Source organism: Gopherus flavomarginatus, chromosome 15 (genome assembly GCF_025201925.1).
Source record: "Gopherus flavomarginatus isolate rGopFla2 chromosome 15, rGopFla2.mat.asm, whole genome shotgun sequence".
NCBI lineage: Eukaryota > Metazoa > Chordata > Testudines > Testudinidae > Gopherus > Gopherus flavomarginatus.
This window is the reverse complement of record NC_066631.1, coordinates 16,860,812-16,874,338: the sequence shown is the minus strand read 5'-3', so window position 1 is coordinate 16,874,338 and position 13,527 is coordinate 16,860,812. Positions and strand designations below refer to the sequence as shown.

The following is a 13,527-nucleotide window of genomic DNA, read 5'->3' as shown; positions in this document are numbered from 1 at the left end:
ACATTTGGCAAAGTTGGAAGTGGGAGCTGTTTTAAAATTGAGCTGATAAAAGAAACCTGTCTTTAACCTTAACCATAATCTCTAAAGCTGACTAATATAGTACTGCAGGTCAGCTGAAATGTAAATCCAGTTCACTGCTTTGATTCAAAGTAAAGCTAAGTATTAGAAAGCAATGTTAGAATAACTAAATTTGTTTTATATTCTGGAAACTAACAACTGAAGTTTCCTCAGCGTTCACTTTTTCTCTCCACCCTTTAAGAATTAAACACATTAACAGTTAAAGCTGGTTAATTGCTGGGCAGTTGGGGTATGATTCATTGTATTTTCTCTGTATCAACACACCCACACCAGGTGTCTCAGATAATAGACTGGGAAACTTAGTAGTGTTGAGGATTTCCTGTCTGCAGATGTGCCAATTACAATGCTGATTGAAAAAAGTCAGCTTGTAGAGTTAGTTAGAAATTAGCCTCTACAGTTAACTAGTTGTGGTCCGAATCATAGTAAACATTTCACTGTTTAATGTTGACACACACATAGAGTGGCACAACAACGCTAGAATTTTATTAATTAATTTATTAATTTAATTCTATTCAATCATAGAAAATATATTCTTTTATAGTGTTAACATTGGTAAATAAACTGGCTACCTATTTATTAAGGGAAATTTGATAGCACTGTTCATGAAGTTTATCCTCTTAGCTAAAAATGTATAATTTGCAAATTTATAGAACGAGATTTCCTCTGTCCTAGATAGTCATTCGCCACTCCTGGTAGAGCTGTTTTTTGAAATTATTCAACTTTTCCACTTTTATGGCTCAAGTCACCAAAAGTGGTCTATATTATGCCCCAAACTGTTTTAAATCTGTTGGAGCTGAACCAGGTTTTTAAACAAGTTAGAATATTTGGGGAAATTGCCCTAGTGTAGACAGCAGGTCTTGTAGGACTCCCAGAATTGTATGCAGTGTGGTTGTAGCCATGTGGGTCCCAGGATATTAGAGAGACAAGGTAGGTGAGGTAATATCTTTTTATCTTTGTTTCATTAACCAACTTTGGTTGGGTGAGAGAGACAAGCTTTCGAGCCACACAACTTTCTTTCAGGGCTCCGTGTGGCTCGAAAGCTGCTCACTCACACAACAGAAGTTGGTCCAATAAAAGACAGTACCTCACCCACCTTGTCTCACTTCCATAATGTCACTTAAAAGCTTCAACTCAAAATCTTTGCTTGTAGGCCTCAAATAGGACTACATTACATTGCTGAATAGATGCATTAAGGACTTTCAGTGATATGGAAGATTAATATTCTACCTGTGTTGGCAGTTACATAGAGCTCATTATCATAGTATCTGAACATTCATCAAAAGACTGTTCTTTCAGAAGAATTTCCACAAGCTCAGAAGACAATGAAATTCTACTGAAGACAGTCTTTTGAAATCTGCCACGGTATTATGCAAATAACTTTTACATGTTCTATCTCACCTTTTCTTCCTGAAAGACTTCAAAGCACTTGCGCCATATGGGCCTGATTCATCACTACTTTGTGCCTTAGATAGTAATTTACACTTGCACCACCTGCATGTAAAATGCTGCCAAATCAAAAGGGAAATGATTTATATCTACTGTATACATGCATAAATGATGATCCAAGGTGAAAAGCTCTGGAGAATCGGATCCTACATGTTGAGATCACTTTACCAGACACAGAAATGCTGTAACCTGTGGGATGACTACAGCAGCTGTTTAGCAGCATACAGCAACACTTCGTAACCATTTATAACAGGAAGTGAAGAATAATTATCTATTTGAAATTGCAAGAGGAATTTAAGAAGGCAGAACGTTTGCCTGTGTCATCAAGGATAACACCCCAACTTCTGTGAAAAGTGTTATGAGATATTTAATTACTGCAGATCTTGGTGGGGAGCTAATAATCATGTAGGTCAGCTATGCCAGATGTGTTTATAAAAGATAAAAACACTTTCTTCCAAGTTTATGGTCCCTGTTGAGGGAGCTGCACTGTATAGTGGTGGGTCCACCATTCAGACTGCTAAAGAGATAATATTTTTGTAGGCCTCCCTCTCCCTTTTCAAAAATAAACCACCATATATTGTTAAAAGCTTGATATAAAACAACTTGTCAGTGTAGACATCTTTATACTATTGAAAACTGTGAATTAAACATTAAACAGAAGAAAGGAATCCTTGAGCTAAAGAGCTGCTAGTCCATCTTTAACTCACTATTGTATTGGCCTCGTAATAGTGATGTATTATCATGCTACAGAACCTAGGTGCAACGGGGTAAGTTAAGGACCCTGGCAAATATTTATTTGCCTCTGTTAGAGCTTTAACAATAGTTGAACATATATTTTTGTGGATTACTAGTTGCATGTCAAATTCTCCCTACCTAAATTTCCCCTGTAACTTCTGTTGGAGAGACTAATATTCACTTCCTGTTCTGAAATATTTTTTGTTCCTGTGTGCTGCTAAAGAGCTTACCTGTTCCACCCCAGAGATGGCTGTAGCATTAGATGCCTCCTGCTAATAGGTGAGGTCGACAGAAGAGCCCAGCATGTGTGTATGTAGATCATTGAGTCTCTGGCACTTGACTAGTCCTGTGAGTTTATGTGGAAGGCGCTCAGATAATAGGGTGATGTATGCCACTATAAAACCCTACGATGGGCAAGAGACTCTCAGAGTGAAAGAGAGAAGACCAGAGAAAAAAGAACCAAACAGCTTTAGTTTTAAAGTGTGGGGGGAGATTGTATTGAGTCCTCTTGGCCATTCAAATTAATGTTGTGATGCCAACGTCTTAAGAAACAGCTCCCTTGAAATGTCTGCATTAATCAATGACAAGTGGCATTCTATGTACGTTACTCCCCAACCCTACTAACAACCACCACAAAATAAATCCTTCCCCTTTCACAGTGTCTTATGGAGGTTCCTCCATTGTCTTGGGGCTGCTCCTTGCACCCACAGTGATGGTGGGTGATTTTTCCAACAGCCTCTAGCTATGAGCTAGTTGGTCAGATCAGGAGTTGGCTCCTTTCTGGTAGAGGGCTGGGTGGTTGGTTAGGGAAAATGGATCCCCTTTGATTTCTGAGGTGCATAGTCTGTTTGTGACCTCTCTTAATTGAGGGACTTGGGGAACTTCTAGTGGGAGGATAGGTTACTCCTGCCTGGTGACAGTCTTGCAGAATGGGCTTTCCTTGGCTAGTAGTGTTGCAGGGCAGAGGAAACAGAGCTCCATATTCTCTCCCAACACTAGCTGTTCAAACTCCATCATGGAGCCACTGGCAAAGAGAGGGCCAGTGGCTGCAAGATTTTAACTCACTGTAATAACATTTTTTTCCCATCGCCTCCTTTTTGATCTTTACTCTAGGAGCCATTGTGGGAGGAGGAGCTATGCTGTGCAATCTCTGTGCCCCTACTGAAGTGATGGTTGGGTGAGATTCTCTTTCATGCACTCGGAGGCCTGCTTTCTCACCAGGGGGCTTGCATGAATTCCCCTAGTTCATTAGCAACTTCAGTGAAATGTTAGGGAGCAGGTTTTATCTATCTCCTTTAAATCTATTGGAAAGTGCTATGGAGTGGCTCCTGCCAACACACACATGGAAGTGTATGCCTTGAGTTCCAATCCATCGATAAAGACAAACCGACTTTATGGACTATCTCAAAATTATTTTCATAGGCCAAGCAGGATGGTGCTCTGGTAAACTGCCGACGCAAAATGAGAAACATAGACAGAACCAGCACCAAGAGCAGTGGGAAATTTATGGATTAGCCACACACAAGAGAGCATTGGCTCCCAGATGTATGCAGTGGAGCAAGCATTTTCAAGTCTCTGCTTGCTGTTATGTTTGCACTTACCCCACACTGGGATATGGGCACCATGTCTTTGAAATAAAATCACCTTTACTATAAAAATAATTTATGCCTTAAGCTCTTTAAAAGCGAAAAGGTTGTCCTTGTTATATATGCTCTTCAAGCACTCTTCCTTCTGACTGTGGGCATCAGGTGATCTATTTCCTAGTGTGTATGACTGAAGAAAGATCATTGGCTTTCCATATTAAGAAAGGGTTAAGCGTGCCTGAATTGTTTTTATACCAGTTTTCTTCAAATGTTACAACCACATCAGTTTGGATTAACCAAGAAAACAGATTTTGCTTTGGAGCTTTCCTTTGATACTTCCCATATGTGGAAGTAATGCCCTGCTCTCCTCTGGGTATAACCCTGCCAGGCCTCTGTGCAAAAGGGATGATCTTGAGAATCCTCTTCAGGGACTAGGCTGGCCATTGGATTCTTAACCTTTGAACTATTTAGTGGGAAATAATGCATCTCTGTTAATCTCAGAAAACCGTTACCACTAATGTGGTGTAGTTTGTTGAGAGCCTGGATATTTTGTTCTGAATTCCCATTACATTTTGTTTGTCTTTCTTGCTTATTTTAATTCCTAAATCTCCCAGCAGGATGTGACTTCAACATTCTCCTGCTGGAAAGTTATGTCACTTCCATTAAATGTTAGCCATAGATGGAGTCTTTCTAGGGTTTTCCCAAGGCCCCATTGCAGTGACATGGCAACAAGACTCTTTTAGACAGGATTGTTCTTAAAATGACATTTATTTATTGTTGTCAGCTGTGAGAGGGAATTGGCTGATGCTAGATGTGCTGTATGTTGTTTCTTCCCTTGGTTTAATGCACAGATATGAGGGATCTGTATTTTGTTGCATGTTTCTTACATTTATCATCATGTGGCTCTGGCAATTGCTTCTTAGTGTTTTGTCAAAGCTAGGAAACTCAGTGTAATTTACACTTTGATCTGTGTGTGAGAGTGCATTTTTGAACAGCTGAGATGTGAGTTGATGAGCAGTCCCCCTTTGCAATTTCCAGCTTTGTAGACTCACAGAAATAAAGGACTGGAAGGGACCTTGAGAGGTCATCTAGGCCAGTCCCCTACTCTGAGACAGACCCAGGGAAACCTAGACCATCCCTGACAGGTGTTTATCAAAACTGTTCTTTAAAAAGTCATCAATGATGGGGATTCCACAACCTCCCTTGGAAGATTATTCCAGAGTTTAACTACCCTTATAGTTGTAAAGGTTTTCCTAACATCTAGCCTAAATCTCCCCTACTACTGTTTTAAGCCCATTACGTCTTGTCCTACCTTCAGTGAACATGGAGAACAATTCACTGCCCTCTTTATAATAGCCCTTAACATATTTGAACACTGTATCCCGTTCCCTCCCCTCCCATTATCTTTTCTCAAGACTAAACATGCCCAGTTCTTTTAACCTTTCCTAAGAGGTCAGGTTTTCTAAACCTTTTATCTTTTTTGTTGTTGTTGCTTTCCTCTGATCTGGAATTTCTCCAATTTGTCTACATCTTTCCTAAAGCATGTCACCCAATATTTCAGCTGAAGCCTCCAGTGCTAGCTGGAGTGGGACAATTACTTCTGGTGTCTTTACAAATGAAACTCCTATTAATACACCCAGAATATTAGCCTTTTCATGACTGCATCATACTATCGACTCCTATTCAATTTGTGATCCACGATAACCACCTGACACTTTTCAGCAGTCCTACCACCTTTCCAGATATTCCCCATTTTGTAGGTGTGCATTTGATTTTTTCCTTCCTACATGCAAAGTACTTTGAACTTGTCTTTATTGAATTTCATCTTGGTGATTTCAGATCCACTCTCCAATTTGTCAAGGTTGTTTTGAATTCTGATCCTGTCCTCCAAAGTGCTTGTAACCCCTCCCAGCAGGCTGTTAACCTGCAGATTTTCTAAGCATACTCTACTGTATTATCCAAATTATCAATGTCATCCATACATTCATGACTTGGATGTCAGTATGAAAACACTGTTTGGTGGAAAATGCTCCAAAGTAATTCCATGCCACCATTATAACTAATGCTACCTTTCCTTCAAAGTTCTTATAAGTAAACAAAGGAGTCTATTCTCCTTACCATGGTGAAGGTAGAAGCTGGCGACTATCATTAATAGTGATCAGTCAGAGCATTGCTTTACATGAATATCAGAGCCAGCCTTGGTCATGGCCCCCTTGAATTGGAAGACATGCAAAGAACCTTAAATTTTAAACTTATGTAAACTACTCTCTAGGTCTGCTTGTTTGTGATTTTATTCCTAAAGACCACAGGTTATCCACCCAGTTATACAGTTACCCAGCACTCCAGTGTCCAGCAGAACCAAAGCCATAGATGCTTTGATTTTTGTTGTTGGTTTTGGCAAGACAGTAGATCACATCACTGCTATAGTGGATGGTGCTGCACAGTCTACTTTTGTTGGCATGAGGACAGCAGCAAGCTCCTTAACAGCTGCTGAGCTAATTCCTGTGCTGAGCAGCTAATATCATCTTCCCCAGAAGCCGGGGCAGTTCAATACCACAAGAAACCCCCGTAAGGCATAGCAAACCAAGCAAGTGGCTAATCATAGCTCTGACACAGACTCTGTGGCCTTTGCCAAGTCACATAAGCAGAGCTGATAAGAACTTACAGGTCTCCATGGGTGATATTTTCAAAAGTGCCTTTGAAACATGAGTGCTTTTGTTGGGACGTACTCCTAAATCATTTAGGTGCTTTGAAAATCTGACACACAATCAACGTTTTTTACTATTTTCTCCCCTTTCAAATGTCAGTTATAGCCAGCTGGCTCTCCTTGGGCATTATTGGCTACTTTCTTGTAGGCATCATAGTAGATGGAGGGATTTGAAGGAGAAGAGGGTAGTGGCCTTAAAAATGAATTCAGGAAGGGTAGTTGATGCATTAAGGGACAGTGTGGAAGAAAATGCAAGCTGTGGGAGAAGTAGACGATTGAGGGATCAAGACAGGCATCACTGGTTGAGTAGAGAGTTAACGCAGTAAGAGCCCATAGCAGGTGAACATTGAGGGACATGGTTGTGAAGGAGCAGTTAAACTTGATGTATATGCCAGAACACCATCTTGCTAGCCCTCCTCAAAATTCTCTGACCAGTCCTATGCATAGTGGTGTGTGATCATGGTAGACAGGATTCCTTTACTGCAAAAATGCTTTGGCAGTCCCTGGTGTGAAGCTGTCAAAGAAATGGTAGTGGGCAGAATAATTCCAATTTCCAAGGAAGCGGTAAAGGAGCTATTATAAAGTCCTACTGAGGTGATATAAACAACCCCCTTTATCTTTACTAGGAAATCTTCAATGAATAGACTGCTATAGGCATACCCACAGACCTGTGTTGTGGTTTTTTTTTCCCTTGTCTGTGCCTGTTACTGTGGCTTTTCCTGACTGTAGTTGGTGGTACTGTCAACATGATGGTGCCATAGGCGCCAACTCCGTGGATGCTAAAAAAATAATGGGTGCTCTGCACCCATGGATCAGCACCTCCCGTCCACCAATGGCCCCACCTATCAGCTTCTCCCTCTCCATCCCAGCACTTCCCGTCACAATCAGCTGTTCACCAGTGTGCAGGAGGCACGAGGGGGAGGAGAGGCAGGGCAGGGGTAAGGACTTGGGAGAAGGAATGGGGCAGGGGTGGGGCCTGGGGCAGGGCAGAGGTTGAACACCTAGGAACTGAGGAAGATGGCACCTATGGATGGTTCACCTGGGCTGCCTGTAGGCTCATTGGTCACAGCAGTGACTGGTGCCGATGGATCTGATTGTCTGAGGAAAGTTCACTCTAAGAGCTGCTCACTGGGAGACGACATGTAGGTTCTGGTGGCAACATTTAGTGTATGACTGACCTGTTGTTTGGCCCAGAGGGGAATATGTGGTTTATCTGTTGATTTCATTAGCTCAATTGACTGACAAGTTCTTTCAGGAAGCCACGCTGCCAAGGCTTACCTAAAACATTATTTTCTATACAGACAGCGGGGGAATAGGGCCAGGGATATATCTGGTTTTCAAGAAGACATAGTTACCCTATGTGTTTATTAAAAGTGCTATTGTCATGTTCATTCACAATTATTGAAGGGTTGGGTGGGATCATGGCAGGCAAGAGTCAATTAGCCATTGTTTAAAGGTGGAACTGGCGTCTGTATCTTTCTTTTTCTAGAACGGTGGCACAATATGTTGTAGTTCTGATTTTAAAAAAAGAAAAAAAAAAAGAAGCTACAGCCAGCCCTGTGCCCTATGTGCTTTCATAGACTCTTTGTTTTTCAGAGTTCAAGGCGGTGGTCATCTTCAGTGTTTGGAACTGTGATTAAAAGAATGTGTGCTGACTTGTAAGAGAGGCCATTTCTCTGCTTTGATTGGTGGGGTTTGGAGTGTGCTTAGGTTTCCTCTTCCTGGGAAGAAGCTGTAAACTGATACTTTCCTAAAACTGTACTTTGAAAAAAGTTGAAACAACTTTGAGAACTTAAAAGTAATTTATCAAAAACAATTAGCCCTACTACCTAACATTGGGAAGACATGTTAGTGACTGCTTTAATATTGCAGGTGGGTGAATGTGGGAAAATGTTAGGGCTTCCGAAATTTGGGATTAGAATTAGAATTTGGCTGCATGTGAGAGAATTCATGAGCCAAAGGCTAATGCAGTTGATCTGATGTAAGATTATTAAATGTAATTCTAGTTTGTGACTGTGAGCCACTGGGGCTGGAAGCCAATACAAATTCAACCTAGGTTGAATATTTTATTACTGCTTTCATAACTGCACTTGGGCAATGTAGTTGGGAATGCAAGGGAGTTTCAGAATGACCAGCAAAGCATACTTTATGTAATTCTTTAGCTGCTAATACAAAATGCACATGTTAAGGTAGATTGGAATTGAAAAGCTAAGTGTTGTCCTGCAGATTTGATAAACTCTGTTGTTTTTTTGTCACAGTGCCTCAAACTAATCTATTGATGAGGTTAGGCGTGGGTGGTTTTCTTTTTTTAAATGTCTGCTGTTGCGTGCTAAGCTTTCTCTTGGCTCTGCCTGGGCAGGAAAAAGGGGAAACTAGAAAACCCCATTAGCTGTCCATTTGCAGAATATCCAGGCTTTACTCTCAGTACACAAAGAAATACAACGGTAGGAAGTTGTTTCACATCCGAGCCAAGATAAGGTCCTGGAGGTTTATTATTTTTGTTGCCTGATAGCATCAGGACTGTGGAGCAACGAGCAGAGAAGGAACAGCAGATCAACATCCCATGGGGACAACAGAAGGGAAGACAGACAGATAGCCAAGTGCCGACAGCTTCAGTCAGTACTCCCAGAGGAAGTGTTGGTTTCACCAGATGAAATTAATACACAGAAGTCCTTACTGAGGCATTCAGATGTGACATTGTTTGGGGGGCCTGGTGATATGGCAGATGTGTAAAGCAGTGAATCATATGTTTACATATAATTAGATCTGCACTGACAAGCCAGGTTTTCCTTTTGTTTAATAATTTCCTACATTAACATCAAAGATCTTGTTTTTTATAATGCAAACACGTTTCCCTTTTTGTTTTGCTTTGCATTAACATCAAACACAAAACCGTGGGTCCCACACAAAGAGCACATGCTCCTGTTCCCTTCCTTTAGAGTCTCCAAAAATGGATACGACTTTAATAGAAAGAAACTTTCAGCGTTTGGATTTCTTCTGCTAATTTATCCTATGTGATCACGTTTGCCTTTGCAAACTCTGCTGACACTGGATAACTTGACTCTGCATGTTACCTTTACAATAATGTATTATTTGTATTACAGTAGAGCTTAGGAACACCCATCAAGGATCAGGGCCTGTTGTGCTAGGCATAGTACAGACTGCTCAGTGGAATGTTGGCAAGCTTTTGATTGACAAGTAGGGTACTTTCTGCAGTCCTTTGCCATTTAGATTCCAGGCCATGTTCATATTTGATTGGTTATGTAACTTAAAGGAACACCATCAACTTAAATTTGTTCCCAGATGAAAACTTTGTAAAAAGAAGCTGTTGTAGCACTTAAGGCCAAGAGAAACATTACCACAAATTTAAAAAAATGCAGGGAAACCAGTTGTCTTAAAATGCACAAACATTCCGATATAATATATGAGATGCAAACATTATACCACTAAAAACTTGAAAGTGAAGTTAACTTCACTGCTTTTCTTTGTTATCCAAGCTGAAAGAAATGAAAGGGTAAACAAAGATTGTCAAGCGGTGGGAGGCCGTGGAGGGAGGAATAGGATTGTGAAGGTTTCTTTCACTTTGCGTGAATGCCAATTTTCAGAGAAGATGACACTTCAGTTATAAACAATGTGTTGATAACTGCATTTAATATGTAACATTAAACCTGGCTTCTGCATATAATGCAATGGTCTTATCATTTTGTTAGAGGATAACTTTCTTGAAAATAATCTAAACTAAGGTACTCGTAATGGTATTTTCCTTTCACAAAGAGAAATTCATGTCAGTAATTTCCACTGAGAGCTTTACTGCTGTCCAACACAGTTTTTATTTTCTTTCTTGTTAGGTTATTGAACAGCACCAAGTTCTTGGATACCTTTGATGGAGAATGACAGGGTTTTTTTAGATTAAAGCTGATAAAAATATTTCTTTAACTTAAGTTTCTTCGTTTCCTTAAGGCCGAGCACCTGACACTAAAACTCTGAATTTGGAGACAATTGGGGTGAAAATTAGCTCTGAAACTGGAAAGATCATTGTTGATGCCAGCGAAGCTACTTCTGTTCCTCACATTTATGCAATTGGAGACATAACAGAGGTACAATGTCTACATAAACTATTTTACAATAACAGGAAGCCTAACTTTGTTCCTGACTTATAACTAGTGACCAGATGTCATCATGCTCTAGCATATATGCAGTGTTTTGGTCTTTTTCACTTCGTACAATGTTACGTCAGCCACCTGGACCAGTAATTTCCTTGATCAAAATCTTCTGCAGTATCACTGTATTAGATTATTGCTGATGATTACAGGAACCGCATTACCAGGCAGAAGGTAAAAAGAATATCTTTAATAATGCTTTATCCCTTCAAATAAATGTCTTCATTCAGTCCCTGAATGTTGAGTTAAAATATACATAACTACTGGAGCTGAATGAATAATTCTCAATATGTCTGTGGAATGACAGTGAAAATTTCAGTGAATATTTCATTTTTTTATTGAGTTTTATTATTAATTGTGATTGATCATATGACACTTTCTCTTCTCCGCTAGGGAATGCTTCTGGCACAAGAATCAGCATCTGCAAATTTTAAAATTTGATTGCCCCCAATATTTGCATGTGATTCTGCTTCTCTGAACATTCATGCCAAGTAAAACTCAATTGCTCAGAAGCTCATGACAAGAGAACATAAAAGGGGCACAAGCATTCTTGAAATTCACTCAATAATTAGTAAAAACGAAATGAGCAAAACAAATAGTCACAGATTCTTGCAGCATTAACCCAATTCTAATAATAATCTATGAAATATGCTATGACAACAGTTTCTTGCACCTGCCAGAGTGTACTTTGAGGCACAAGGCCAGATGTTTTCAGTCACGTAAAGACTCGGAGTGTCCAGGATAAACTGACCATCTAGAAATGAGTTGTCTTTCTAAAATGTATAATTGTGTGTGTCTGCCTTGTAAGCCTTACAGTTATAGCAAGTACTCTTACAAGTAAATCAGATTGCTTTGATTCCCACACACTCTTATAAGTATTTGAGATAGACAATATGTGTAATATATGGGCCTGGTCTTGCGAGATACAGCGTTCCCTCTGCTACCACTGAAGTCAGTGGCAGTTGAGTGCATCATTGCTTTTCAGGATTGGTCCTTGAGACATCTTTTTTTTTTCCAAAAAGGTTTAAATACTGTGATGACATCCAAGGGGTATGTACAGTATAAACTGAAAGATCTGTAAACGATTTGTGATTCTGCCACTTTTAAACAATACAGTTGTCCCAACTCTTCCGAGAGGTATGGTAGGTTACATAATGTTCTGAGGATAGTCGTCCACATTCCTAACTAGGATTCTGGAACCAGACACACATCTCATAAATCTACCTCTCCATCTTTGACCTCTTCTCCTCCATCTAGGCTCACATCTCTTCCTGTTTGTGTGTGTCTGATGTCTTCTCTGGGATGACCTGTTACTTCCTTTAAACTGTCAAAACTGAACTACTCCTTTCCTCCTAAACCCTCCTCTCTCTCCCCCTTTCTCCATTATTGTTGACAACTTCACTGTCCTTCCCCCACCACTCAGACTCACACCTTTAGGGGTTATCTTTGATTTCCCACACCCAGACTCTCACCATATCTTATCAGTTCTCCCTCTGTGACCTCTCTAGGAGTTTGCCCCTTCCACTCAGTACCTCTGTCATATCCTGGTTCATGCCATAGTTGTCTCTCCTGACCTCCTGATTCCTTCCCCCTCCCACACTCCAAATGTGTTCTGGGTTGGAGGGGGTTTGCTTCTGTCCTCTGAACCATCAGGGATGGCCACAGCTGGAGATGGGACACTGGAGGGGATGTGCTTGTGCTCTGAGGTGTTACTGAGAGTTCTCTCTCTCAGCTGGCTGGTTCTTGTTCAGATGCTCAGGATAGGGCTGGGAAGGAATTTTCTTCTAAGTCAGCTTGGCATTGACCAGGGTGTGAGGGGGATTGCCTTCCTTTGCAGCATGATGCGCAAGTCAATTGCCTGGATCATCTGGGTATATCTTAATTAATTCCCTGCCATTGGTCACTCCTATTTGCTGCCTGTGGCTCACAATACTTTAGTCTCCTGAGGGCCGTGTAATATTTTGGTCTACTTTTGGTTGCTGGGTTTCATGTGTGGGTGGCCGGGTGGTAGTGATTGTCTGTGATATGCAGGAGGTCAGACTAAATGATCGGGTGATCCCTTCTGGCCCTAAACTCTGTGGTTTAAACCTTTCTTCTCTTGAATCTCTCCAACTCAGAAGCTAGAGGCAGTGTGGGTAGAGCACTGGACTGGGACTCAGGGGACTGGGTTCTGTTCACGATGCTGCTGCTGATCTGCAGTATGACCTTGGGCAACTGCTTCAGCTCTCTCTGCTTCACTCCCCTTCCACACATTGTTTCTTTCCCATGTGACTTACCCTGCTGGGCTGAGTGCTTCCCCCCTTTTCCTCTACCTTAGTCTCACTGTTCAGAAATGTCAGCACTTAAAAGCTTCATTCTGTTCTACTGTGACTCATGTTCTCTCTTGTCTCTCCTTTTCCTGTTCTGATGCTGTGTCTCTCGTTTAGGTTGTAGGCTCTTCGGTGTAGGGACTCTGAACTAACAATGATTTTCTCATTTTTACACTGTGTCAAGCCCACTTTGGGCCGAACACTCTGGGAGTTTAATCAGTACTCTCCAGATATGCTCAGTTAAGCTCATATTTCTGTACCTCTCTATACAGTCCCAGTGCTTTCATTTAAGTACAGAGGTGGCCAACCTCTGGCTCTGGAGCCACATGTGGCTCCTCAGAAGTTAATATGCGACTCCTTGTATAGGCACCGACTCCAGGGCTGGAGCTACAGGCGCCAATTTTCCAATGTGCTGCGGGGTGCTCACTGCTCAACCCCTGGCTCTGCCACAGGCCCTGCCCCCACTCCACCCCTCCCACCCTCTCCCCAGAGCCTGCTATGCCCTCGCT

The 13,527-nt window shown here is 41.2% G+C and overlaps 1 protein-coding gene across 1 annotated transcript in view; it reads left to right on the top strand.

Moving 5' to 3' along the window:
- TXNRD2 (thioredoxin reductase 2) overlaps positions 1–13,527 on the top strand; it is a 52,311-nt gene that overhangs the window by 26,019 nt on the left and 12,765 nt on the right. Inside the window, exon 12 of the mRNA XM_050924175.1 lies at positions 10,510–10,646. Within this exon, the coding sequence (XP_050780132.1) occupies positions 10,510–10,646 (137 nt within the window). The remainder of the gene's footprint in view (positions 1–10,509; positions 10,647–13,527) is intronic.